Source organism: Lingula anatina, chromosome 1, assembly GCF_051362555.1.
Source record: "Lingula anatina isolate TDL-2025a chromosome 1, LinAna3.0, whole genome shotgun sequence".
NCBI classification, from domain to species: Eukaryota; Metazoa; Brachiopoda; class Lingulata; order Lingulida; family Lingulidae; genus Lingula; species Lingula anatina.
Genome location: NC_141767.1, coordinates 15,402,609 through 15,426,513, shown reverse-complemented (window position 1 = coordinate 15,426,513; position 23,905 = coordinate 15,402,609). Strand labels below are relative to the sequence as shown.

General features: G+C 36.1%; 2 protein-coding genes across 3 annotated transcripts; one reads left to right on the top strand and one right to left on the bottom strand.

Annotated features, from left to right (window-relative positions):
* Positions 1-10,274: 10,274 nt before the first annotated feature.
* On the bottom strand, positions 10,275-20,531 carry LOC106163528 (uncharacterized). The gene is made up of 4 exons (XM_087004656.1): positions 20,403-20,531; positions 16,006-16,299; positions 15,502-15,754; positions 10,275-12,795 (listed from the first exon to the last, which is right to left on the bottom strand). Exons 1-4 carry the CDS (start codon positions 20,527-20,529, stop codon positions 12,708-12,710), a joined length of 762 nt encoding a protein of 253 aa, XP_086860782.1. The 5' UTR covers positions 20,530-20,531; the 3' UTR covers positions 10,275-12,707.
* A 33-nt stretch (positions 20,532-20,564) lies between these two features.
* On the top strand, positions 20,565-23,587 carry LOC106163582 (plasminogen receptor (KT)). Of its 2 annotated transcripts, none has more exons than XM_024076902.2 (5): positions 20,565-20,734; positions 21,576-21,681; positions 21,963-22,093; positions 22,756-22,862; positions 23,067-23,587. In XM_024076902.2, the coding sequence occupies exons 2-5, from the start codon at positions 21,601-21,603 to the stop codon at positions 23,183-23,185; spliced, it is 438 nt and encodes a 145-aa protein (XP_023932670.1). In that variant the 5' UTR covers positions 20,565-20,734; positions 21,576-21,600; the 3' UTR covers positions 23,186-23,587. The 2 variants fall into 2 exon arrangements, with proteins under 2 accessions (XP_023932670.1, XP_013396673.1); XM_013541219.3 differs by having other exon boundaries at positions 20,572-20,734; positions 21,581-21,681.
* Positions 23,588-23,905: the final 318 nt, after the last annotated feature.

Sequence of the window (23,905 nt, the reverse complement as noted above, 5' to 3'; positions counted from 1 at the left end):
CACGTCAAGTGTAGATTTTGTATTATGCAAAATACCATACTCCGCAATAGTAGGCCTAGGTCTGTGGCCATGAACTTTTCACACCTACAGTGTATAAAGCACCTAGTCATCTTGACATGTAAACGTGCCACTGACGAGTTAAAATCTCCACAGCAACTTTCATCAGTCAGAAAAGTTAAGATGATTACAGAAAGTCACCAAAAGAAGCTCGTCCATGTAAAAAGTGAAGCATTGGCAATATCTGTCCATGAAGAATTTACTTCTAGAGAAGACAGATGTACACTTTATGATGTAACAGCACCGACGTGCACGTGCGACACCCGGAGATACATAGTCCTAATTACCCGTATTTTAGTTTTAGCTAAACTGTTTTTAACTCCCAGACAATAACTGCTGTTTTTCTTTTATCAGGAGCAAGCATTATTTATCCCACGAAAACCTATGTCAGTTTTCATTTATTAATTTTTTTCGCACTTTACTATCAAATCCGCAAATAACCGGGATTGTGGACTGCAATGTCCAATACCCCCTCCCCCCAAACACTATTAAAATTATTTAACCCTCCCGCTCCGTTTTAAAAAATGATTTTGGAGTGGGGCAAGTAGATTTTTAGACATGCTTGCCCGCAAGGCAATTGATTGAAAATGCACTAGTCATACTAGATGTCTCTGGTTTATGGTTTTACCGGTCATCCTTCTCCATTATCCCGCCTGTGCAGCTCTTAACTAAATGACGGTGATAGGCTGTGGCTGGTGTTTATGAAGTCGTCTGCCCAGTTCATCCCAGGTATGCTCAATGGGAGACATTTCTGGTTTAAATAAGAAGAGTCTAGATTTGCTCCTGCTGCAGGTACGCCTGTGCTACATGTACCCTGGCAGTATTGGGACGGGCGTTGTCCTGCTGGAGCAAGCGTAGAGTTGGGTATTGGTGCATGAATGCCACAATCACCACGAGTTCTGTTTGGAAATTGCCACTGATGTCAATCACATGTTTTTCTTGTAAATAATAACATGACAGCTGTAAACCGCTTAAATCTATTTTATTCATAGACCATGACTTGCGGTACAGAAAAACAAAACACAGGTGTAGATATCTATATCTTTTATTCAAGTATGTAACATGCACCGACCCCCCCCCCCCCCCCCCCATCTGATGTTCTACGGTGATTTCCATAGAGGTAAAAGTGTTCATAAAATTGAAAAGAAACCGTCAAATGTCACCAAATGTATACACTATTTGCATTAAATTGCGCTGTTTTCAAAATCATATGTCCAATAGTGTGTTTTACTGCTCACTGCAACTATATCCTGTAGGTGGCGCTGCTATGCTTCCATTAAGTTACCTCCGACAGGGGTCTATGTAGTTTGTTACAGAATTTACTAGACATTTATTACGTTTCGTAACAAACTACAGGAACTAATGGCGGGGTATTCATTAAGGGTCACTGATATGTTTTGTGTGATACTCTTCAATTCTTTCCGGGCAGCTTGACGGAGGTGGTCCAGATTATTCACCCCAAAAGTAAAGCTTTCAAAGCTATCATATCTGCCAAATTTGTGTTTTGAACTTCAAATAATCATTTAAGCGTCCCCTTGGCCATGCTTCAGTATGTCTTAGCTTCGTTGCGGAGATAAGTAACAATACATTATTAATTGGCTCTCGCACCTTCAACCTAAAGTATATGCTTAGACTTATGCAGCCTACTTACGTCATATGAAGTCTTAGTTACAGTCAGAAGTTGAAGCTAGGCTCTTGGCATTTAATAAAAAGCCTCCGAAGAAAAATGAGCAACGTGAGAACTAGAATACTTGAGTAAGAACCCCTGTACATGTATCTTAGTTCAACAGCAAATTATTACGCCAAAGACCGCACACACATGAAACCTGCGCTAGTTCGCCGGCATGCCTTTGTTCCCCCGTCGTTACATCTGCCAGCACATCCAGACAGCGGGTTACAGGGCACGCCCAGACCGCTACACCACACTTGAAGACAGCGGAAACCCAGCGCACGTGTTGGAAGACAAGATTTGTGCGAGCTACGGGAAGCATTGCAAATACCGCTGCAGTCACCAGAAAAAGGCTCGCATCTTTTTCGTAGTCCTTCACATGGAATCTGAAATGTTGAAGTGTATAATAAGTATCAACTTGGTGTTAAGTGGTCCCAGTGTGGAGGCAGGGATATGCGAGCCAACACTTAGTTATAGATGTATTTCATATCCTATATTTTTATTTCATATATGTTATTCTTTTTTTGAAAAGTTTCGAGTTTCTGCTGCGTTCTGCATGGCTGACTCCGATGACGTCATTGTTCCACCTCGTTTATCGTAATATATTGTCAATTTTGTGCTTGATTTACATTTTCAAATGTGTATTTTTCGTACTAAAAGCGGTTTGTTCGTGTTTAACAGCTTCAATCATTGCTTTTCTTGTACCGTTAGCTTTAGACCAATAACAAGAACGTTGACGTGTGTAAAGCCTCTCTTCTGGCCTTCAAATCAAGTTCGGTCCCTTGGTTCTAAACTGTTTACCAGAGGCTCTGTTCTGGTCCTACACCTGTAAATGTCCATCATGACGTGTTCTAACGTGTTCCCCTAACGTGTCCTTGGCTGACTCTCTTTTGGGCCCCAAACTTTTTCTGCGGTATAGTCTTCATTTGGAAACCTGCCAGTATGACTTTCGGGGGAGGGGAGGGGATTAATTACTTGCAGTTAAGCAACTCAACTAACGGTCATTTGGTTGATTCGCGAGATCAACGGACTACCTGACTATTATTTCACAGCATAAATGGAAAGACATAAATTGCAGAGTAACCTTGTGTCGCTACTATAGTTATATATTATAGATATACTACTATAGTTATTTATTCCCTTCATGCTCCCTCTTCCTCCCCCCCCCCCTCCCCGGGCACTTGTAATTGATACTCCGTATCTTGATTAATGTGGAAGAATTGAAAGATGAAAAGAGCGCCCAGACGTGCTTTTGACAGGTCAGGTCACGAAGTAACGGATACGGCATCTCAGGCTACAAAATATGGCTTCACAGGACAGTGAACAAACTCGAGAAATTTCCCTCTCCGACAAAATTCCGAGCATATATGGTAACCCTGCTTCCTATATGTCTTTACAACAATTCAGTATCATTATACTGAATTCTATTACTGTTCTATTACTAATGTTGTATTCAACCATTTAATAAAATTTAATATTTGAAGAAAATTTTATTGCAGGATTTTACAATATCACTACTTTGCACCATTACTATTATATGGCGCAGAGTACAGGTTCCAAACAGGTATACCTGCAAACAGTAAAATTGTTTGATATTAATAAAAATATAAACAATAATGTTGATCATAATAAGTAAACCACTCAGCAGTCTAACTGGCTACGGGTTATTGCCAAGATGTGTTTAGTTTATAACACTCTCCCCTAGTTCGGGACATTTACAGAATGTCTTGACCTCTCTCTCCCTCGTCATAAATCTGACATTTAAAATTAGTATTTCAATTCAGGATATTTACAGAAATGTCTGAACATTATATTAATTTGAGAAAGTGTATTTTACAGTGTTCGTAAATGTTACAAAGGAAATTACCAAAAATATATAGATTTCCATATTGAGAAGACATGTTCCTCTACTCCCCTTCTCCAGATTTCCTGGCCCAAGGAGCAATATGTTTGTCCTAAGCTCTGAAGCTCTGAACGCGCTTGATTGAAACCAGATGTGGAGATAGTAAGATCTTATTGCCCGAGCCAGACTACCGACTTTCCAATCTTACAGGTTGAAATAAGTGTGGGCAGGGGGGGTATATATCTTCTTAACCGAACCATGATAAAGTATATCAGTAGAAAGGTTCAACTTGACTTTTTTTTAAATTTCAAATCGTTATTTCATAACATAATTTAGTTGCTATGCCCTTATGCCCCCCTCCCACCCTGAACTCTTGTAATAAATATTCATTTTTTTTCATATGAAAAATGAGAGCGTAAATTAACTTATCCCAACCGCTCACGTTTTGCATAACGTTTTTATGAATGTTTCACATTACTTTAAATAACTGCTGACGGCTTTCCCTATTAGAGGGTACAATAACATAAGCCAGTGAAAATTAATGGAACGTGTCATATTTTTATTCCGATATTTATCTTAATATATGTGGCTCACATTATCACTTTTTGTTGGAAAGTTTTCTCACATCGAACTTAATTGGGTTGGAGTGTCTACATCTGTAGCGGTGCTTTAAAAGGTCATAAAGTGACCAATTTTTTAGATAGCGTTATGCGGGACTTAGGTAACTTTTATATAAACTGAAAATAATATACTGTAGATTGATTCACAACTCTGCCGCCGGTCGAATGCAAGCCCGTAAGGACCAACCAAAATTAAATGCCCGTATCTGGTGCGAGTCCTCACACATAATTATAAAACATAGAAAATTATAGTATTTTATTCCATAAGTCTTGGTTATAAAATTATCAAAGGCATTCCAATTATAATCGCCACATAAATTGTATTCATATTGTTATTTTCATCCACACAAGTGGATGCATATGTTACAGTGAAATAAACTAAACTAAACTAAACATAAACCATAACCCCAACCAAAAATTAATCCCTGACAAAGCTTAGATGTAACGAATTAACACAATCTTCCAACAATCTGCTTAAAAGCTCTAATTAGTATTGGCGCTGTTCTGAATCTTTCCCTTGAAGTGGTAAATTGAAACGGGGATGTTAGCCTTTAATTTTGCCCAAGGGAGAACGGCGTTGTGTAACAGTAAATTGCATTGGTATGCATACTTATACTACTTAGTTATACTGGATCTTTCCTCTACCATTAGTCCCTCAAATTTACTTTGGTCAGATCACTGGGATTTCATGATATTCCCTTCACTGTACTCTCCTAAAGCAATACAATTGGGATGCTACATGTAAGTTGTCATCCAGTAGCAAAACATCACTTGAACATTATCCGAATGATATGGGATATATAGCTTGTGAAAGCCTAGGTATAAATACCAACAAGGTATGCAGCTCATCTCTAAACCAGCCCCGTCAATCAAACACACATTATCTTCACTTGCGTCTCAGTTTAAATGCAGTCAAACAGGCTATAAATACGAATATATTGCGCGTTAATTTTAGATCCGCTGATTCGAAAATAATATAATCCATTTCTACTACTTGCACAAAACGCCTACATTTTGGTATTTTTATAGTGACCATACCTATACCCTAAATCCTGAAAATTGAAAAAAAAAAAATTCTGAAACAAAATGCGTAAATGAATAAAGTAGCTAGACTATCCTTCATAGGGAGCTCTTTACATAAATTGCAGTATTAATAGATTTATAAAACGTATGCAGTAAAAATCCATTATACTGTGCCTATATAAGCTCTGAATCACTATAGTTCTTGACAGTCCAGTGGACATTTAGGAAATTCACGGGAATAAACGCGTCCATATGAAAATAAGAGCTTATACTAACTTGAAACGGAATAAAGAACGAGTGAGTGAGTGAGTACCCCCCCCACATACACACACATGCACACAATCACCCACGAATGTAACTGTCTTGAAAACAAGAAGCAGGGAACGCCATAAACATTTCAGTAGTAATAGGCATCCTAAAGGTAGTCACGCAGCAAAACTTTTGTGTTCTTTAAAAAATCTGAGAATATATTATAGCAAATATAATACAATTTAAATAATTGAAATGCATTTCTTTCCAACATTCAGTTTACGTACGTTTTTTGGTAGCCTCTTAAAATTTTAAACCTCAAATATTGGAGACCATAATAGAGTCAGCCAAGGACACGTTTGGGGAACACGTTAGAACACGTCATGATGGACATTAACAGGTGTAGGACCAGAACAGAGCCTCTGGTAAACAGTTTAGAACCAAGGGACCGAACTTGATTTGAGGACCAGAAGAGAGGCTTTACAGACGTGCACAAAGACAGACAAAACTTTGATTGCACACCATTCAAAATGCATTTTGTTCAGTCATCTGCTCGTTAATGTTGATCTATAAATGGCTTTTATCGTAGAATATGACATCATTAGAATAGACAGCATCCAGTAGGTAGTCAAAATACTGACAATGAGAAGTTAACAAACGTGATCGAATGTCCAGAATGTGCACGCCAGCAGTTCTCGGTGGTAACACGTCCAAATATAATGCAATTAGTTGTCTCTGTCGAAACTGTCTTTATCGAAGCAAAATATCTTGTTCCAGAAAACGATCCAGGCATTCTGTCCTTTCTCTGTTGTAGACAAGCGTAAATGCAAGATCATGATAAAATATCCCTCTCCCATATTACATCATTTATGTGTGTGATGTATATGCCACTCATAGTGTCCTTCAAGGTTTTCTTTTCTTTTTTTCTTCTTCCCCATTTTGACTTAAACGTTCACACGTTCAAGGACAAGGTATCTGAATATCTTTTTTGTATTATCTATCTATCTATCTATCTATCTATCTTACTGTTTCCGCGTCATAAGGCAACCAATATTCCTATCCGGAAAGGTCCATAGAGTACGAAAGTAAAGCCACTTTAAAAAAAAAACATCGCATAGTCAACAGTTGCCGTAAAATAATATCAATGGTTATTTGATAATGTTTTGAATGGAGTAAAAGTATTAATTGGATAGTATTAAAATTCAATTTTTCACAAATTGATTAGGGTGCCTCACAGTTGGCGTTGCCGCCCTAATAAGCCTTTACTGCGAGTGCTGCCTGCCTTGTTTTTGTTTTCTAAGAAAATCAAGATGTGTGACTGATTACAATAATTAAACATACATATATATCTGTTGTCTTCAAACAGCAAAGCTAGATAGATTGTAACTAGCATCGAGATAAAAGATCACAAACAGATACTTCTGATAACAAGAGATGACAAAGAGTTTTGGTCAACCTAGAAAACGTTTTTTGAAACTAAATGTGAGAAACATAGCAACAGAGAAAAAAGACTGCAAAATACGTGATGAAAAATTAAAATAATTGGGTAATTGATTAATCAACAATTCTCTCCTTTACCTCCAAAGAACGAGAGCTGTACATTCTAGTTAAAACTGGAGAGTGGTGTTAGTGATGTACCCACCTGAGGATAAAGCCGAATGCTGTATCTCTTCTGATTCTCTTGGCCTGTTTTAGATCCAAATAAACTATGGATCATCACATATAATGACTGGTTTTTCATATTGTCCAAATATTCTTTTTCTTCATGTTCAACAGACAAACACCATGCCGCTGCACAAATGACCATTAAGAAGTTCAGCCTTCGAAAGAGTTCAAGATAAACTTGAACCATTCTGTCTGGTGGCACTTGCGCACATGGATTCATTATTCTCTGATCTAGGAGACGTCTCACGTTCTTGGGTATGGAACCCATTCATATATATAGCTGCACAAAGAGGCAAAAGTTTACTGCGATTCATAGCGTGATGACATCTTGACTTGGCTGTTTCATGTGTTCATGAAAAGCTTTGTGATGAAGTGTTTTGACTCAGATCCCAGATTAAGGAAGACTTAAATATGGTTCATTGATACCGCAAACGAAGGGAATTTAATATTAAAATTTAATTATATACTGTACGTTTCATGTGAATAAGATTCAAGAAGGTACTGACCTAAACTTAAAGTAATAATTTCAATCATTTAACAAACACTTCTCAGAGTCTAAGTAAAGCATTAAAAAAAAGGTTCTTTTGGTGGCTGATGAAGAAAAAACCATAACCCTAATCTTTTGCCGCAAAAGTCTGCTTAATTAGACTTTATTCCATAATTTTATTAACACAGCCTTTCGGAAAATTGCGTCAATTTTCAACTTAAATACCATTGTGGTTTGCCTGGCATGGTTTAAACGGTTCATTTCCTAACAGCCTCTAGTTGTGCAGATTTGACATTTAACATGGAATATTTCAGGTATGTTTAGGTGTAAAAAATTTAGTTTTTAAGAGCTTTTATATCATATGAGATGTGTGCATTGAGAAATATGTAGTTAGGTGTGTCAGTACCATTCCTCTAATGAATTGGGTACCATCAGTGGTTTCGAGCAAAACTTTGGAACCATGTGATATTCACTATTGAGGTCAAATTTCATCATTACCGCCAAGATGGTCAAATTAGAGTTCACAGGCATTCTGAAGAGGCCTAAGACGAAGCGTGTGTCGCTCCTAGAGAGACTGGGGACAGTGACGAACAATCTCTTAACACGCGTACAGTGTATAATACCAAAAAGAGTGTGCATAAAACTGATTTTTTCGATTCTCGAATTGAACTGCATTTCTAAATATGATACTTTATCTGTGACTTGTAGTAAAACAAAGCAGCAAAGCTGCCAAATGTACAGACAAAGCAGAAAATAATGATGCATAGGATAGGTCATTTGCTCAATTTTGTTGCAATATTACAAAATGTTTAACAGCAAAATCAACGCCAAATTCTAATTATGCACGACAGGTACCATGGATATTAAGAATCCTTGACAATGTCGTAATTGGAACGAGTGACCCCAGGGTGAATGGTTTAGGTTGCACGTATTCCCTTTTTTCCTAGTTATAAGTTTATAGTAGCTTTGTATTTTTTCTTGCGGTTAAAGATTTAGGGGGGATAACGTTTAGGGCTTAATACGCCTCATAATACCAAGAACAAAAACCGCTGTAACTTCCGCCTGGTACTTGCAAAAATAAGCAAGATGTTAATTTTTAATTCAAGTTGTATGTTGATATTCCCTAGATTTTGTCTACTGATACAAGTATACTTGAGTACGACGTTTGGACTGCAAAGTGATATTTGAAGGGAAAACAAGTAGGCGGCCAATGTGTCACCATAGCGCTGGCTTGAGTTTTTCTCACAAATGCAAAAGAAATACTGGTTTTAAATTAATGTGGTAAGTTGACATTTCTCAATCATTGTCTCTATGCGTACAATTGGTACGTGTACAATGGCATGGTTTTCGTGGTTAAATAACTTAGAATTAGCATCTAAAATGTCACCTAAGTGAAAAGGACAACTAATGACGAATTTAACTGATGTCAGTTAGGTATTTGAAGGAGGCGTTGAAGATGTTGATGGAGGTGTTTGATATAAATTGTTTATTAATATTTCTAAATAACAACCAAATATTATGTATTATGTAGGTAAAGATAATCTGACTGTAACGTAATAGACACATGTGAACCACAGGTCAGCGAGGCCTGACATACACGCGAGGGCGGATGTCGACGGGCGTGATGCGATCAAGATTCTTGCCTGACGAGATCCACCATCTTTTCATCTTCCGTGGCATAATGTTTTTTATCAATGTCATGACGCCGGAGAAGGAGACACCAATAGAATTAAAATAGCAGACGGGATATAGATTAAATGACAAGAACAAAAGTAGGCCTACTGTATTCAAAATCTAATGTATTGCAAGGTTTTATAGCACTCTTATCTGGTCTAGAGTTTTGTCTAGGAACATTTTTAGGGACTTTTCTTGAAAAAATTGCTGTCACCAGTGCGGTGTACTTTGGTGGAAAAAAACGCACAACACATAAAATCAGTTTTTTTTTCTTTTCTTTTCTGAGAACACTGTTCTTTTTCAAGTCACATCTACCGGGTAACAATACAATACAATACAATAACGTTTATTTCATGTCGGAGAGAATGAAATTACAAACATTAGCTGAGTAGCTATTCACCGACAGAATAAATTAAATAATGATTCTGGCGCCAGCTATGCTATACTTTACTTTCTACTGCTAGTGCTACACTGATATACTGGCATACTCAGCGCAGAGCAGCTGTATTTATACCTTCTCAAAAATGGACGAACTGAACGCGTCCACTGCAAACGCGATTGACAGGCAGGGAAAAGTGGACGAACTTAACAGTTGACCGCCAACCCCTCCATTAAACACTGCAAGCCCCTGTTTAGTAAACTGTTTACTCCTTACAAGCCATTCCAACTAGAAGTTTAAAGTTCAACAACAAACTGACTGTATGTAAACAAAAGGTTAAAGCTTTTAATAGTAATTTAAACTATGTACTGAAATTTGCATTATTTATTAACAAAAAATTGAACTGGGAATGCTTTATATTTCGTATAAAAAAGGGAAATATGTATAATCTAACGGTTTCGACATTTAAAACTATTTGAAGTTTACACAAAATGTTTACACGACACAGTACCAAACATTAGACGTATCAAAAAAAAAAAAAAGAAGGTATTAATGGAAATCTTGAGGTCACAGGTGCGATTGGAGAGAAGAAAAACAAAAACAATATGAAACGTTTTCAAGATGATGCATTTATTTCTTTTTGGTTAAACAGGAAGGCTGTTTCCCAACATTCTGTAAAGATTGTTGCCCACTCACTCTTCTGTTAAACTTTAGAAGTGCCCAACAGCAGCAACTGATTCCTTTATGCTTACCCAAGAGTAAAACATATTCACGGTAATTCATATATATACACATTAATTCTGGACACTATGAAATTGACATGAAGAGAGACTTATCATAGCACTGAATGCACTTACACTTAATACTGCTACCGTTAAATAAAAAAACCCATAATTAAAGTTACCGTTACATGAGTATATGCCGTTTATTTGAGTTTAATGAGCAACCTCAAATTTATCCTAGTCTGATATTGCTCCAATTTGCATGGAAATACATGATCGTGATATACAACCAAGGTAAATGAACCACATACGATATGTTATTTGTTAAATCTTTTAATAAATCTGTTGTACAAAAAGATTGTCTTACTTTAAAGACATCCGCGAGTATTCTTTGCTCCTCACTAGTTTAACTGGTGAAATAACATCAATACATTACATGTAGTCACGACAAATACATAACACGTTCCCCAATATGCTTACATAATAGCGACTTCCAATAAACAGATGGCATGTTTATTCATATTAAATTTTCTAATACATTCATATTGTTCAGACATGTCAAGGTACATCTTTGGAAATTAGTCTCAAGATTTAAAATCTCGTTTTACATAGACGGCAGCAGACCACTTACTACCCTGTATTTCAGACCAGCTGACTTGTTGGTTTTTTGTTTGTATGTTTGTTTTTGAAATCTCATAAGATATGATAACACACCATGTGTATTTCACCTTGGGTTTTCAACCAAAAAAAAGATCATTTTAAGATTCAAGAAAATGATCGGTGGGTACCACGAACTCACCAGGCCATTGTTCCTGGTTAAGGTCGGAGGTCATTTTAAGTCAGACCATTAATGATCTTCCTTTTAATCACAGTGACATTTGTGAAAACATTAAATATACCGACAGGTTCAATATTTCTGTCTTCATTTTTCACACCATTTTGTCTGTTAAGTTCATACATCATTTTGCAACGATTAAATTCCAACAGATATATAAAATTATACCAAATCGGTTTATAAAGCCCCTTAAATTTTGTGTAGCCTGAATGCAAAATATTTGCAGGAAGCTGGAGAGTAAAGGATCATATTGCAGGTGCTGTATAAATGGACATGATCCACTGATCCTTTTTACAAAAAATTCTAGTGAATTTTGTGAGGAGCTTGCGTGTTATAAAAGAAAGTAATTTATAGCAATATCATGCTGAATACCCTGATTATGGCACCCATCTTTTTAATGTACCAGTACTAAGTATGAAACAAGCCAAGTAAGGCTGACAAATGTACAGACAACATATCTCATTTTAAATATTAGGAAAAAACATTCCTTTTTAAAAATAACTGTAGCTGTAATCAGGACAGGACAGCCAATGGTCCAATTGTCTTTTGTCAAAATCACCAAAAATAATAATGAATAAAAAATAATAAGCAGATTACACCTATTTTTAAAATTGGCCATCATTTCAGGTCCATGGTTATTCCTAGCAGGTTTCAGTTAAATCAGACAGGCAATCTAGATAATACAGTGTCCATGAGATCAAAATTATTGTACTTATAAAATGTTATAGAAAAAATACAAAGAATAATCAGGTCACGATTTTCACTCTAAACCTTCATTTCAATGCCAACGCCAGTGAATAAGCACAGAGAATTTGAAGCAAAATAGCAATATTGCTTTCCATTATTGAGGTAACAGGAGATGTGCATGTCCTATCTTGGTGTTGCAGACAAATACACAGGCTATGTTAATATACACACAAACCACCACGTCTGTGCATAAAAAAGACATCTCACTTGCCACATAACATTCTTTTGTGACACAGAGATGACTACTGCAGAACCCACTCATTGCAGCGAACATGATAACAGCTGCAAATGAATATGTGCATTATTCAGTTATAATAGTGCATAATCCCTTTTTGCATAATGGATTATATGTCATAACTGGTTTACATATAATATTACCATGTACTTAAATATGTTAATTTTAACATTTTCACAAGAGCAGATTTTTTAATGGGTTGAAGGTACATCAATATTTTCATCAATTACCAGCACTTAGGCATCCAAACTACCACGAGGTCTTCTGCCATGGCAACAGTTTTTTTCCCATTATCATTTAAAGCCAGTGCTGAAATTGTTCACCTCTTATGTGTAGTCATTCTGGTTACTTCAGATAAAATACTACCCAGCAGACTGAGAAACTTTTTACTTCTTTGGAATCAGCTGAGGTTCTGTGGCAACCAGTGGCTTCATATTCATTGCTGTGGTTGGCCATACTGATAGACAGAGTGTGACATCCATACCAATGTCCTGTTAATACTTCAGGTCATCAATGTCCCACTCCATGTGTCTTCTTCTTCTTCCTCCTGGCGTAAACTTTGGAAAGGATTACTGTCTGACGTACGGTTTCTGAAATTTAGTGATAAAATCACCCACAATGTCGATTAAATTTTATTCTGAGATGAGCATAGTAAGAATGAACTGAATTCTATAAAATATCCAAATCCTATATTATACTCCAATGTGATTTATAGTAATTTAATATTGTCGGATCAATTAGAATATTTCCATGAAAAAAAAATTGCATTTTTTTCCAAATAATTTCAATCAATTTAGAAAACATTTGCAGCATGCAAACACACAATGGCACTGAACAACATAAATTGCCCTGTCTTTATTATAAATATGAGAATTATGAAAAAAAGTAAATACATAAATACCATGTATACTAGTCATCCAGTCTTTTTTACATAAAGAAATTTTTTAAATTCAATACTAGACTAACATTTGTCTACAGTTTGTGAAATACATAACCGGACTGAGAATAGTTCACCTGTATTCTCAGTAGACCAGCTGAAGTCCCCGAGAGGGAGACACAATTTCATCAAATAGAGCAATGTTAGTCCAGTAATAGAATTCATTTTTAAAAAATTGTCTTTACATATATAAAAACCTATTTCATGAGTTCAGAAAGTTAAAAAAAGCATTACTATAAGGTCTCTTTAGTTACAAATCTACTGAAGAAATTTGATATATTTGATATTTAAGATATGAACATTTTACTGGTACACAAACATTCATATTGAGAAGAATCATTCATATAAAGAGTGTATAGATAGATTTCATTTGCACGTAGAAATAATTGGTTTTCAAAGAAAACTGCAACTAAATCGTACATGGAAAAGCAACTATTAAAATCTTCAGCACAAACATTCAAATGTCACAGTTCTGACACAAGCACAGAATTCCAGGCAGTCCTTGACAAAACAATACTAACAATAACAGGAAAAAAATCACTTGCACCGCCACGTACAGCTGAGACCGTTTCCAATGAACTTCAACTTCACACACAATGTGGTTGACATTTTCAATCCTTCTCCCTGAAAATTCTATTGTATGGCAACCTAAGGATTGCCAAGAAGTTGTTTCAACTGCATTTACCTCTCATCTTCTCTTAACCACAAATACGAGCATTCAAAAGTTCTGACTCACTGATACAAAATATTTAAAAAAAAATTAATAAAACGTACTTGGATTATGTTTTCAATACTTGAAAACCGATGACAAAGTTCACCTTGGACAAGACAAACTTGGAAAGTTTGTAACACAATGAGCCTGACTGACCCTTAAATTGAGCAAATCTTAATTTTTGGGGCATTGGTGAAGTAAGTGGGAAAAAGTGCCCGCCAAAATGAATTTTCATGAGGAAAAAAGCAATTGTTCTCTACTTCGAGTCTCATAAACTATTGCTTGACCCATCCCTGCTCTTGGATTTGATGTTTTATTCCATTTTTTATTTAATACTTCAGTTTTAAATGGCTGGCCAGTCAAAACGAATAACATCTGCTGTCACAAGCATTGCCTTGTTATCCCACAAGAAAATGGCGGGACATTTTCAGGCCTACCCAACTACCAGACTCGGCACCTACGGATCCAGAATAAACCGGTATATCAGACCACACTACCCGTTTTCAAGGTGTGTGTCAGATCGCATTGCAGAGTATCATATCCCATCACAAATTTTGTAGGCCTACCCGTCATCCTGGTATCGCACCTCGTTTTTGTCAAGTAGGAGTTGTATGACTACAACAACATGGCGACAGACGGTAGTCGGTGAAAAAACTATTATTGAAATGGTAAATTACCTTCATCTTGTAGCACCAGTAGAAAACTCTCATCATACAGCATGCTTGCTCCGTCAATCTAGTCCATCCCGCTAGCCATGAAAACTATATTTAACCCCCGACAGAATATGCTTCTGCTATCAAAATTAGGTCTACTTTTCTAAATTAATATATAAGTTTGCAAGTTCTTATTTACAAAACATCATTGGCTATGTTCGAACCTAAATTTTATGTTAAAAAATTGCGGTATTGTCAGATTTTTAGCATAAACACTGTTCAACAGGAAAAATTGCAGCAGCGCATGAATCTAGATGAGATGCCTTACTTTCCAACCCAGCTTAGGATCATCGCTATCACATCGCACACCAGGCAAAATCGGTGTGGTGGCTGATACTCTGTAATGCGATCTGACACACCTTGAAAATGGGTAGTGTGGTCTGATATACCGGTTTATTCTGGATCCGTAGGTGCGGAGTCTGGTAGTTGGGTAGGCCTGATTTTGTATAGCAGCCCTGGGTGACAGGAATTATACAGATGTGGTGAGCTGGAAATGGCTACATGTAACTGAGGAGGCTAAGAAGATAATAACAACACTAGGTACACTTCAGATAAACTTTTATTTAAAAGATTCTTCTTAAGAGTCAGAATTGGGAAATATAAAAAGCTTTACAGGACATAAAATGACTTGGGTGTGTGTGTGTGTGGGGGGGGGGGGGTCAAATAGGTGGAATATACCTAAAATGATGTTTTTTATGCACACTGTCTCCTTTCCAATAGACATAATTTTTGTCAGTCCCCCAAACCATGTTTAATATAATCAGTCCAACAAAATTTCTCAAATTCTAGTGAGTGATTTTTGGCAACTTATGGGGCTTTTATTCTCCTTTTTTTCTGCTTTGTAACATCTCAATTTCAGATATGGTGCTCTTGAAGAAAAATAAACCTTCTACAGTAAGTGTAGTTTACATTTAAAACTTATGTAGATACATACCCAACAAATCTCTGTATCCTGTTGTATCTGCGTACCTTCCTCCAAATATAAAACGTTCCACCAGCAACTATTGTTATCCCAACAATACCAAAGATAACACCAAGAGTAATGTCTACTTTGTTTAGCATACCATAAGATATCTTTTCCTTTAAAACTGAGGGATATTCAGTACTTGTGACTGTGGAAATTATAGATCTTTTTGTCTCTGTATTGACTCCTGTCTGTTGTGTAGTCACATCTTCCAATGAGCCATCTGAAATAACAGTTGGAATACTACATTTGGTTTTTATGAAACAGTGACATGAAAATAAACATGAAGTCTACACAAAACAACCTTACTAGTAAGGGTCCAGGTATATATTATTAATTCAGAATACTTAACTGTTTTTTAAAACTTTGAACACGAACTTGAAAACATGTCTGTTAGAAAATCAAAAGACTTTCACAGTACCTTCTGTGACTTGTAATTTAAGTGTAAAACAATACTTATCATTAAGTACTTACTTGTAATAAAATCCACTGTGCTATTGATTGGAGACAACCCATTATTTCTATAACATACAATTCTCACAGTATACTTGGCATGAGCACTTAAATTATTTAGTTCATATCCTTGCACAATGCTGGCAGGCACTATATACTGCACAACTGTGAGATTATTGCTAAGGTCTGCACCATAACTGAGTTCACAATCCTTATATTGTTCAAGATCTCCCAATTTCCAACGTACTAAATATGTGTATTGCCTCAATATGGTTGCTTGTGGTTTCTCATTTTTTTCATCTGGTATGCCTAGAACTGAAACAAGAAAAAACAAAAAATTATTTCATGAATTCAAATGCATTAGTACCTGAGCTCCCCTATGTTAGGTGTCTATATATGTTTTTACAACTAAGAAGGAAAAGAATGAAAGCAGTGTTTGCACTGGAATGAGAAGGGAATACCGACTAAAAATGGGGACAGTAAATGGAGCTATTTAAAGTCTGATCAAATATGAGCAGAAAACTGCCCTTGCTTTGAACAGATCTCTACACGGTCACCCGTGATTTCTACTCTTATGTTCTTTCAAAAGGTCAAAATTGTCAATTTAAATTTCACATGAAATGGACTGTTTAAAAGTATTACCAAACTACTCATGGCATTCAAGTATACATGTACTACATGTAATGTACTACCATTCTGAACACAATACCTCTCCAATGAAAGTAAAAAGGTTTTCAGAACATAAAGGTTTTGCCCACGTTAAAACCACAATGTTCGTCTTTTTTTATAGGCTCATGTTCTACCTGTGACACACTCACCACACTGAAGCTAGAGATGAGACGTACAATAAGACTGACAGCTAGACTGCAATCTAGGACAGAGGTTGTATTTCATCATTTTGATTGGTTAAGACATGTGATTGTGGCAGACGGCCACTCATGGCTTGAACAAGGCCTTGGAAACGGTTGTCTAGTTAGAAATTAGGAAGGAATACCAGTATGGCAGATGTTTCAAAAACACATGCATTTAGATAATAATTTAATCAAATGTAACATAAACAAGATGAAATTAAATATCCAATTTTTGAATTAGGTTATAACATATAAGCAGTTCCCTTGCATATAATTTATTTTTGAGTGGTTTGACAACTTGAAAACCACCTTTTGATTTATATTCTACCACAATAAAGTCAGGCCAATAGCCACTAAAAACATGGTAGGGGTGGCTTTTTTTCTGAAAAGTAGGGCCTTTTTCTGCATAACCTCATCTTATTAACATATTTTTAAACTAGAGGATCAGAGAGGCGATACCGCCTCTGGATATTGTACCACCAGCTGGAGTAAGCGCATTCGTATGGACACCACCCCCCCCCCAAAAAAAAAAAAAAAAAAAAAAAAATGGACACCACCACCAGTCTTGTGCTTGACAAGCTCTATAAAATGCAATAAACAAGAGTTCTCAAAATATGAAAAAAAAAAATCAAAAAAACATAACAGTTAAAATGGTCCAATCAAGGAGATGTCCTAATTAACCTGTATTTTCCTAACACTGATCACTCCTGTGATTTTCTAGACAATAGGCCTATTGGTTTTCCTTGAAATGCATTATCAGTAATGCATATACCGGAATGCTGACAAAAGAGAAAACCTAGGGACAACACTGGGCAGATCTCTGCTAGTTTTGAAGATATGAAGGGCAAGAAAATATGCAGAGTTCAGTTTGAGGTAAAAAAGTAGGTCAAAGGTCAATTTCAAGGTCACAGTATATGACTTCCTATATAAGTTTAATAGTAGCTATGGGCATTTCTTTGCCAATGTTGGAGATATGAAGGCCAGAAAACATGCAAAGTGCAGTTCATCATAAATAGTAGGTCAAAGGTCAATTTCAAGGTCACAGTAAGATTGCCAGTGTATGACTTCCTATTCAAGTTCAATAGTAACTTTGGACCTATCTCTGCCAGTTTTCGAGATATAAGGGATAGAAAATTTGCAAAGTTCAGTTCATGTTGAAAAGTAGGTCAAAGGTCAATTTCAAGGTCACAATAAGAATGCCAGTATATGACTTCCTATTCAAGTTCAACAGTAACTATGGGTGTATCTCTGCCAGTTTTGGAGATATAAAGGCTGGAAAATTTGCAAAGTTCAGTTCATGGTGAAAAGTATGTCAAAGGTCAATTTAAAGGTCACAGTTAGATTACCAGTATATAACTTCCTATTAAAGTTCAATAGTAACTAAGGGTGTATCTCTGCCAGTTTTGGAGATATAAGGGCTAGAAAATTTGCAAAGTTCAGTTCATGGTGAAAAGTAGGTCAAAGGTCAATTTAAAGGTCACAGTTAGATTACTTGTATATAACTTCCTATTCAAGTTCAATAGTAACTATAGGCGTATCTCTGCCAGTTTTGGAATATTTAACATTTTCCCCACTGAATATTGCGATGTTGTAATTTTTGATATAGCGCAATGCCTAAACCATATCGAAAACAAAAAAATGGACACCACCTCCAGTATTGCACTTGACAAGTTCTATAAAGTGCGATGAACAAAAGGTCTCTGGCATTTACCATTCCAGAATAAAGGCAAGTTTTCAGTTTCGGTATCTAATGGCTGCTTCTCCCGTGGAAATGCACCGATTGACCCCAAACTCTCAAAGATGAAAGGAGTCCCCAATTGTAACCCCTCACTGTAACAGGAGAGCTTAGATCTGTGTACTTTCCAAAAAATAGCATAAACAAATATTTTTTTGCAGAAAATTCCCATTTTGAGAAAATTTTGGCTTGTTTGACCTTGAAAAAAAGGTCAAAAGTCAAATCAAAGGGCATATTTGAAATCTCCACATATGACTTTTGGTCAGACTTCTGTAGTAATTTTTCCCATAATTCCTTTGGTTTGGGAGATATTTAGCCTTGAATTTTCAAAAATTTTGACAAGGGTGCGTTTCAACAAGTGTCACGCCCAGGCCAATGCACCGACAGAGACAAAAAAACCAGGGTGTTCAAGTTGAGATTATATGTGACCTAAATCCAAGAGATGGGGACACAGGTCCTGGCAGTCTAGGAGGAGAAGTGGTAACGGTGACTTGTTTCCGGCGCCCGACTGCGGAGCCGCAGGAGCCGGCGGAGCCGCAGGAGCCAACGGAGCCGGCGGAGCCGGCGGAGCTGTACGAGACGGGTCGGGACTAAAACCATGAGTACCGCCAGCGTATACGCTGGTGGTCCTAATAATGCTGATTCAGAGTGGATCTTTTCCCAGCATCCTGACTACAGCTAAATCTACTTTTAATAACAATCATACGGGTAATTTTATATAACACTGCAACATAGCTATACATAAAACATTATTACAGAATACATAAAAATCTACGCATCATACTTTATGCAATACACAAGAAAAAACATAAGAAACTGCCATTTGTAAAAAAAAACAGGGCTATATAAGAGCGAAATATATTACTAGGAATAATAGGTAAAGAATGTCGTTGATCCAACTGCAATTGGTATGATTTGTTTATCATGCTGTTGTCCCCCATACGGTCATTATACACTAGTGGCTCTTCTTGGCAAAATGGCAGACACCCTGTAGTGCTAGGTGCAGGGTGGAACGGATAGCTCAAGCTGTAGAGCACTCGCCCTGTAAGCGAGAGGTCTCGGGTTCGATCCCTGGTCTGGCATGTGGATTTTACACTCTCCCAAAAAATGCGCTACAATGGTGGCAGCGGTTGTGCGTGATAGGGCTCGCGCCTTTCGGCATTTAGGGGAGGAGTGTAGTGCCAGGCGCAGGGTAGAACGGCCGGATAGCTCAGGCGGTAGAGCACTCGCCCTGTTAGCAAGAGGTCCTGGGTTCGATCCCTGGTCTGCCATGTGGATTTTACACTCTCCCAAAAAATGCACTACAATCCCGACACTCACGATATTAATTGCCTTTAGCAATATATTTCACTTTTATATTACTCTATTTCCTTGTGAATGACCTTTTCTTGTGTTTATTGACATCCAGAGTTGTTTTATCTAGTGTATTGTGCTGTATTGCACATTTCAGTATGACTGGTAATCTACTGTATGTGACAAGATGACAAAATGTTTCCCTTTGCCAGTTTTTGGAACTGGGGGTTTTTGGCCGCAGTTCTCACAATACGAGAATCAAAAGATTAGACAAGATACTGTTTTGAAGCTGACTATCACCGCATCTCTGCACAAAACAGTGTCTGTCCCCTTACTGTATACCGGGTAATGCAATTATATTTAGATGCAATTAGATATATTTAGATGGACAGCTGAGATGGACACTGTTGGTCACTTTCAAGGTTCGGCTTCTAGCTTTTGTACTAATAAACAATAAAGTACAACCTACAGTAAAACTGTGCTACTGTAAAGTAAAATATTCACCCAGGTGAAAGTTTGACTAACCATGAATAACTTACCTATCCCAACAACATTAAGAAACGTTAAAACGTAAGATATTGTTAATATTTGCTGCATCTTTTTATTATTTTTTTCTGTGATGACTGTAGATGTCGCTCCAATGCAAGCCCGACCAAATGCCAGCATTACGAGATTTTCCGCATTGTTGTATTATATTCTTTACACAAACGGGTAAATTTAATTGAATATTGAAAAAAAATAACAGGAAGTAGCTTTTTTTCATGGCATAACTGGGTATTTCTAGTGAAGGAGAATATTTTCCACTGCACCTCTTGAGTTTCATCCGCTGCTACTGCAGAGAGAAGTAAGATCACGTTCGGTCTTAGAAAAGGTAATGCACTTAAGCTACGTGTACGTTTATAAACGATCAGCATTCTTCAACCATTTTCCTGATTGGTATTCTTTGAATAAAATTGTTTCCTGTTACTTGCCTACTTTTCATGAGTTACAGCTTTGGGTAAAGTTTTTGACCCATATTTTGACCTTATGTATGGTAACCTTCAATCTGTACTTAAATTAGCAGAAGTTAAGTTAACCAAAATACATAACAAGATTTTAACAATAAAATAGAAGTGTGTTGATCTTCAGCCATATATGAAATCGTAAAACAATTCATTTAATTAATAAACCTCATCAAATGGAATGGATAGTTTATTTTCATGTGATGAAAGATGCCTTGCAGTAGATTATATATGATCCAACAAGGGAAATCATTGAAAGACCGTTGCTAATAGATAAGCAAACAATAAATGCGTTCTACATTGGATAGTCTTAAGGACAATACACCATATCAATGCAGCTCTAGGGATAACAACTCTTCATATGAGATATTCAAAATTCCACAATAAATATTGTAAACAATACATAAAAAGTATAATAAATTTCATTTTACCACCAAGACTGTGGTTATTGCAATTATCCAGTAATCTGTTATTACAATTATTACAAAAAAAGAAAAAAAGCTGTTAAAAAAATCAACTAACTTTGAATGTCGGAACTGATTCTTTATGACTATTGGTAAGTTATTAGGAAAATTGCTGTTACCCCAGGAAAATCCATTTTATGGCACTTTTCTCACCAAATTAAAGAGATGTTATCCCTTTTAGCATTTTGTATCACTTCAGATACAACTGAAATTTAGAATTTAACTAAAATGCATGAGTTCTTTTTAGTGCAGATAGACAACACTGATTTAAGATGGGTAGCATTTTGGGCAAAACAGTGGGAGATGTTATGGAGAAGAATCAACAATTTATGTTGCAGTCCCAGCAAATGCAGGTAATATTGTATGGTCAAATGTACACAGCAATGCATATGCCTACTGGTTGTTAGTATTATACAAGTACAGGTATCATGAACTGATGACTGGGTGTCTCATATCTAAAACAAGACTGATGGCACTGCACAATCTCATACAAAAGTAGATGTCTGCTGTGCTGAATGTCCAAAATAAGACAGTTTTGCATTTAAAGAGTAAATTTTTATTATTATTATATTTATTTTGAGGGGCAGGGATAAAAAGTTATATATAATATCTTTACAAATTGTTTGTTTTTCAGCTGGAAAGAATGTTGCAGCAACAAAATCAAATGCGTGAACGTATGATGGCCATGCAGATTGCACGAGCACGTGAAATGTTCTGGTGGTGGGCTGCTTTTTATGGCATTGTAGTGATTGGAGCATTAGCAGGGTAAGATCTACTTCAACATTGACATTTCTGTATTAGATAACTCTGCATATCATATGTTAGATAATGGATTTTCAGTGTTAACAACTCAAGTTGAGATGTAGAAAAAAAACCCTCTAGATACAAGACTCTAAAAAATATAGAGATTTTATCTTCGAACATTTTTCAATATAACTGTTCACAGATCCAGTGAAACTATTTTCTCATTTGAAAGATTCATGCTTGACAGAAATCTTGATCATAAGTTACTGATATTAGATCCCAAAAGTTTGACGCTCTTAAGCTGTTTTTTTAGTTAAATTTTTGACAATGTTTAAATTGACAGAAATTAGACATGAAGATATGTATCAATACAATAACACACACACACACACACTTTTAAGCAGAATTAAAAGAATTGGTGCAAAGTACAACCATTCTAATTCTAGTTCTAATTCTAGATTCTAATTCTAATTCCAGTTGAACTTAAAAATAACTTGTATCTTATTCCATACTTTATTAAGCAGTAGGCTATAGATAACGATTTAAAAAAAATGATAATACTTATAATAATAAGGGTAGACCAGTAAAAACATTTTACCTCTGCAAAAGGAATGTTTTATAAAGTAAACTGGAGCTGTTGAAATTGTAATTGAATGAGGATTCAGTATAATGATTATTTTTAGGTTGAAGCAAAAAAGATTGGGAGGTGTAATACCAGCAGTGCCGCTCACTTTCATAGTTGGCTATCAGTATGATAATGCTTACATGAACAAATTAGAAAGGATAAGAGGTTAGTTTGTCACACTAAGAGCAAATTTGTCTTAATACTGTTTTATTGTATACTTTTAATAACAGTAGAAGGTAGCTGTAATTTTGATTACAACTGTTTTCTGTTTAAACCCAAGCATCTTCTTTAGATATTTATGCATTTGATAAAAAGCATGCACTTTTTTAATCAAAATACAGTCTTAACTTTTGACAATTTTTTTTTCAGCTATGGCAGACAAAATAATGGTAGATGAACATGACATGCTTTCACTGCCTCATGGACTACCAACATTTGAAGATATTGAAGCAGCTAGACTTAATCAGAAAGAACAAGCTAAGAAATAAAACCCTTTCATTGTGCCAATTTTGTGTGAAAATGGTCGACTTTGTTTTTATATTTGTAAAAAAGTGTAAGGAATCGATCAAAGAACAGGTATTTGAATCCTGTGTTATTTTGGATTGATGCAGACTAGAGGTCTCAATTAAAGACATTATCAAAGACCATCGTGTCCACCAAAGGAAGGGATGCAGTAAGAGATGAGTGTAATACGTATTTTTATAGGATGATGTACCAGTATATAGCATGCTTTACTTCAAGGTTTCCACATATTGGTGCTGGATTACTTCTTAATATCAGGGATCAAATATATTTGACACTTGAAAGTGACTACAATGATTATGAAGGTACAGAGAGCTCTCTGAAAACCCTTAATTTGATGTTTAGTGAATAAATTTAATTTATTTGTATATTTTTCATTTTGTGCCATTTCTGAATAATGTATGTCATTGTTTTGCAGTGTCCATGGATAACGAATAACTTCACATTGGCAGAAAATTTGTTTTCATTCCACCGAATTTTTTTTCCAAGATGTGGGAAGCAAAGAATGTAAATGCCCCATATTTGATCAGTAAGTAATCAGGTTAAGATGTCAGGCTTATTTTTCTTTGTGATAGTTTTGTATCAAAAACGTTTTCACATACTGTTTCAATAAATAATTTCACAACTCAAAGGCTACAACCTATATGGAGATCTTTGGATGTTAAATAATAGACTTTTAAAGGCAT